The sequence below is a fragment of the Monopterus albus genome, unplaced genomic scaffold (genome assembly GCF_001952655.1).
Source record: "Monopterus albus unplaced genomic scaffold, M_albus_1.0 scaffold209.1, whole genome shotgun sequence".
Lineage (NCBI taxonomy): Eukaryota > Metazoa > Chordata > Actinopteri > Synbranchiformes > Synbranchidae > Monopterus > Monopterus albus.
Genome location: NW_018128089.1, coordinates 574,545 through 578,352, shown reverse-complemented (window position 1 = coordinate 578,352; position 3,808 = coordinate 574,545). Strand labels below are relative to the sequence as shown.

The following is a 3,808-nucleotide window of genomic DNA, read 5'->3' as shown; positions in this document are numbered from 1 at the left end:
GTTTAGGTAGTTAAGGGCCATGTTTAAAATAACTTTTGTGAGGGAGAGGCCAAAAGCCGTCACCACCCTTACTAATGTCACACCAATTTAAAAGTGGTTAGAACAACAACAAAAACAAAATTGTCTGTCACTAGTGCAAAGCTATGTACCCTCTGCTTTAATCGACTCTTGACTTCTTTAATGCGCATTTTGGCATGGTCCTTGGCCTGTAAAACAAGCATACACAAAGCCAAATTATTGCAATTTTCATTTCTATACAAGTTATTTTCTCATTTCAAAAGAAGTCAGGGATGTGCTTACAAACTTGTAAACAGTCTTCATGGCTGGGTTTGCCTTTGTCTTCACCGTGTTGAAGATAGCCCCACCCCCTTTCTGTAAGAAAGACATTTGAACAAAGTTTGTGACAGACACACAGACTAACTGGGATTTTGGACATACAGTATACCACATTCAGCTATGTAGAGTATTATAAAAAGTTTGCAAACAGCAAATGGGCATAATGAGTAAAGGTTCCCACCCTCAAACATGGTCATTACAAGCTTTGTAAAAGTAGAATATGTGGCTAAGATCTTGTACTGTAAGCAGTAGACTGTACATTATACAATGGCTTCAGGTGTACACAACTTGTAGAGACATACAGTTGAGGTTTACATACGTTTTGGCAAGTCGGTTAGGACATGTACTTTATGTATGATAAGGAATTTTTCCAGCAGTTGTTTACAGATAGATTATTTCATTCATAATTCACTATATCACAATTCCATTGGGTCAGAAGTTTACATATACTCAGCTAACTGTGCCTTTAAACAGCTTGGAAAATTCCAGAAAATGATGTCATGGCTTTAGAAGCTTCTGATTGGCTAATCGACATCATTTGAGTCAACAGAAGGTGCAGCTGTAGATGTGTTTTAAGGCCTGCCTTCAAACTCAGGACCTCTTTGTTTGACTTCATGGGAAAATCAAATGAAATCAGAAAAAAATGTGTGGACCTCCACAAGTCTGGTTCAACCTTGGGAGCAATTTCCAAACACCTGAAGGCACCATGTTCATCTGTACAAACAATACTACGCAAGTATAAACACCGGGGAACAACACAACCATCATACCACACAGGAATGAGACTCGCTCTGTCTCCTAGAGATGAACGTACTTTGGTCTGAACAGTACAAATCCATCCCAGAACAGCAGCAATGAACCCTGTGAAGACACTGAAATGGGTACCGAATAATCTACATCCACAGCAAAATGAGAAAGCCATAACCTGAAAGGCTGCTCATCAAGGAAGAAGCCACTGCTCCAAGACGCCATAAAAAAGGCCTCCAAACCTGACTCAGTTCCACCAGTTCTGTTGTGGAGGAACTGGCTAAAATTCCAGCAACTTATTTTAAAGCATCCTGAAATGTTTGACCCAAGTTAACAATTTAAATACTATTAGTCAAATACTAACCAAATGTATGTAAACTTCTGACCCACTGGTAATGTGACAGAAATAAAAACAAATAAATCTTTTTCTCTATTATTATTATTTCACATTTTTAAAATAAAGCAGTGATCCTAAATGACCTAAGACAGGACAAGTTTATAGGGTTAAATGTCAGGAGCTGTGAAAATCTGAGTTTAAATATATTTGGCTAAGGTGGATGTAAACTTCTGACTTAAACTGTACCCAAGAAAACACAAAGCTGTAATTGCTGCCCAGTGGGCTTCTACAGGGTATTGAATTAAAGGTCTGAATGCTTTTGTATATAGAGAGATTTCAGTTTTTGATCATATTTTTGAAATAGGTTTTCTCTTTGTCATTATGAGTTATTGAGCATGGACTGATGGGCAAAATGGAGATTTTATTAAATGAAAATCAAACCTATAGCACAATAAGTGCTGTAGGCTTGGATTTTTAGCTTTTTTCCCTCAACAGTCTTTAAGAGAGCCACAATATGTAAAATATTTGTATCTCCCTTCCTGTTATTCCCATGGCCGCCAAGAAAAAGCAAAAGATTGAAAGGCTCTAAATACTTTCTGAAGTCACTGTAAATGTACCTACAAAAATTGGCCAGGGACTGTAAGGTTCCAAGCCACTTTTTTCATCAGAGCAAACTGAGCGTACTTTAAAAACTCCCCAAACTGTGTTCCTTTCCACACCAATCCACTGAGTGACTGAAATGTCAATATTCTGAGAGACTGCCTTGACCTGGCAGTTGTAGTAAAGGTGAATGGGTTAAAATTATTAGGAATCATCTTCCTGGGAGCATCCATTGTGAATTCTGTGGCAATCTCACTAGTAGTCGTTTCTTTCTCTGCACCAGAGGATAAATGGACAAACATGCAGTTTGCACTAACCTAACTACTCCCTGCATTTAGCAGGGGAAAAAACCCACACATGGCCAAAATACTAAAAGTGTATGCAATGTATTCATTACGGCAATGTGTTGTCTGCCTGGGTAATATCACTCACACTAGCTCACCTTCACAGTGAACAGCCACTGGTGGTAGGTCTTGTCACTGCCTGCGGGGGAAACCACAACAAAAAAAAGGTAAAGTAGTGGGCATGCTGAGAAAGTTTAGGATATATAGTTTGGAATCTGATATAAAACCATCTCAATGTACAGTATAAGCAGTGTACTGCTGTTTAGTCTTGTAATCCTGACTGTGCACGTTTCAGCAACAAGGAACTGTTCCATCTCCATTATTTGGTCTTTTAACTTCCCATCTATGGCAGAAGTGTAGATGGGTTGTGTAACTTGAGATCTGCTGCTGTGTGATCACCTTTTCCTATGATTTATCAAATATCTGAAAAGTTTTATAATCTAACAAACAGTGTGAAAACCAGACCCGAAATGAAAAATGAGACAATCTTCTACAGCAGTCTGAAAAATATCAGCTGCTATTTATGTAGAGGAGCCAATTAGATTATTTCACCTACACAGTTCTATGCTGGTCATCTTACTGTTATAGTGACTAGTAACACTGTGCTGTAGTTGTGTTTCATTATGCATTTAGAACAAAGATGCTATTGTGATTAGGGCTGTTCAAAATGCTATTCCTCCACAGTGTAAAAATAAATAATCTGGTTTAGTGATTGTTTGTGAAGAATGCAATTATTATTAATAATTTACAACTGCAAATCAGAAAAAGTTGGGACGGTATGTAAAATCTAAATTCAAACTGAAAATAGTGATGTGTAAATCATCTGTGTCCTGTATTACAATGAAAACAATACAGCAGCACATTATTTGAAGTGACACCTCATCAATTTTATTCTTTTTTCCAAATAAACAATCACTTCAATTCTGAGTGAAATTAGAATTACCATCTCATAGTTGTATGTCTCCATTAACTAGCCAAATTCATGGGAATAGGACAGACCTGAGGACACAGTGTCCTTGACCTCTGACCATCAAAATCTAATCAGTTCATCCTTGAGCTCAGGTGGATGTTTGTGGAAGAAATCCCCTCAAGGCGTTCCTGAGATATCATGTTCACAAGAATGAGAGAATCGTGAGGTTACTGCGACATTTGACTACCAAAATCTAATGAGCTCATCTTTGAGTCCAAGGGGACACTTGTGCTAAATTTGAAAAAAATTCCCTGAAGGTGTTGCTGAGATACAATGCTCACAAGAATGGCACAAACAAACAGATGGATGGACAACCCCAAAACATAATGCCTCTGACCACAGCTATCGTCAGCACAGAGGCATTAAAAATGGTGGGCCACGTAAGGTCATTTTCATACCAAACCAACAACATGTGTCATGTCTCCATTAACACATCACTGCTGACTCACCTGCATATTCACCCATGTTGATCTC

The 3,808-nt window shown here is 38.2% G+C and overlaps 1 protein-coding gene across 1 annotated transcript in view; it reads right to left on the bottom strand.

Moving 5' to 3' along the window:
• dennd1a (DENN/MADD domain containing 1A) overlaps window positions 1-3,808 on the bottom strand; it is a 26,091-nt gene that overhangs the window by 5,784 nt on the left and 16,499 nt on the right. The window contains exons 15-18 of the mRNA XM_020618700.1: window positions 3,784-3,805; window positions 2,463-2,503; window positions 301-372; window positions 84-206 (exon numbers count right to left, since the gene is read on the bottom strand). Of these exons, the coding sequence (XP_020474356.1) occupies window positions 84-206; window positions 301-372; window positions 2,463-2,503; window positions 3,784-3,805 (258 nt within the window). The remainder of the gene's footprint in view (window positions 1-83; window positions 207-300; window positions 373-2,462; window positions 2,504-3,783; window positions 3,806-3,808) is intronic.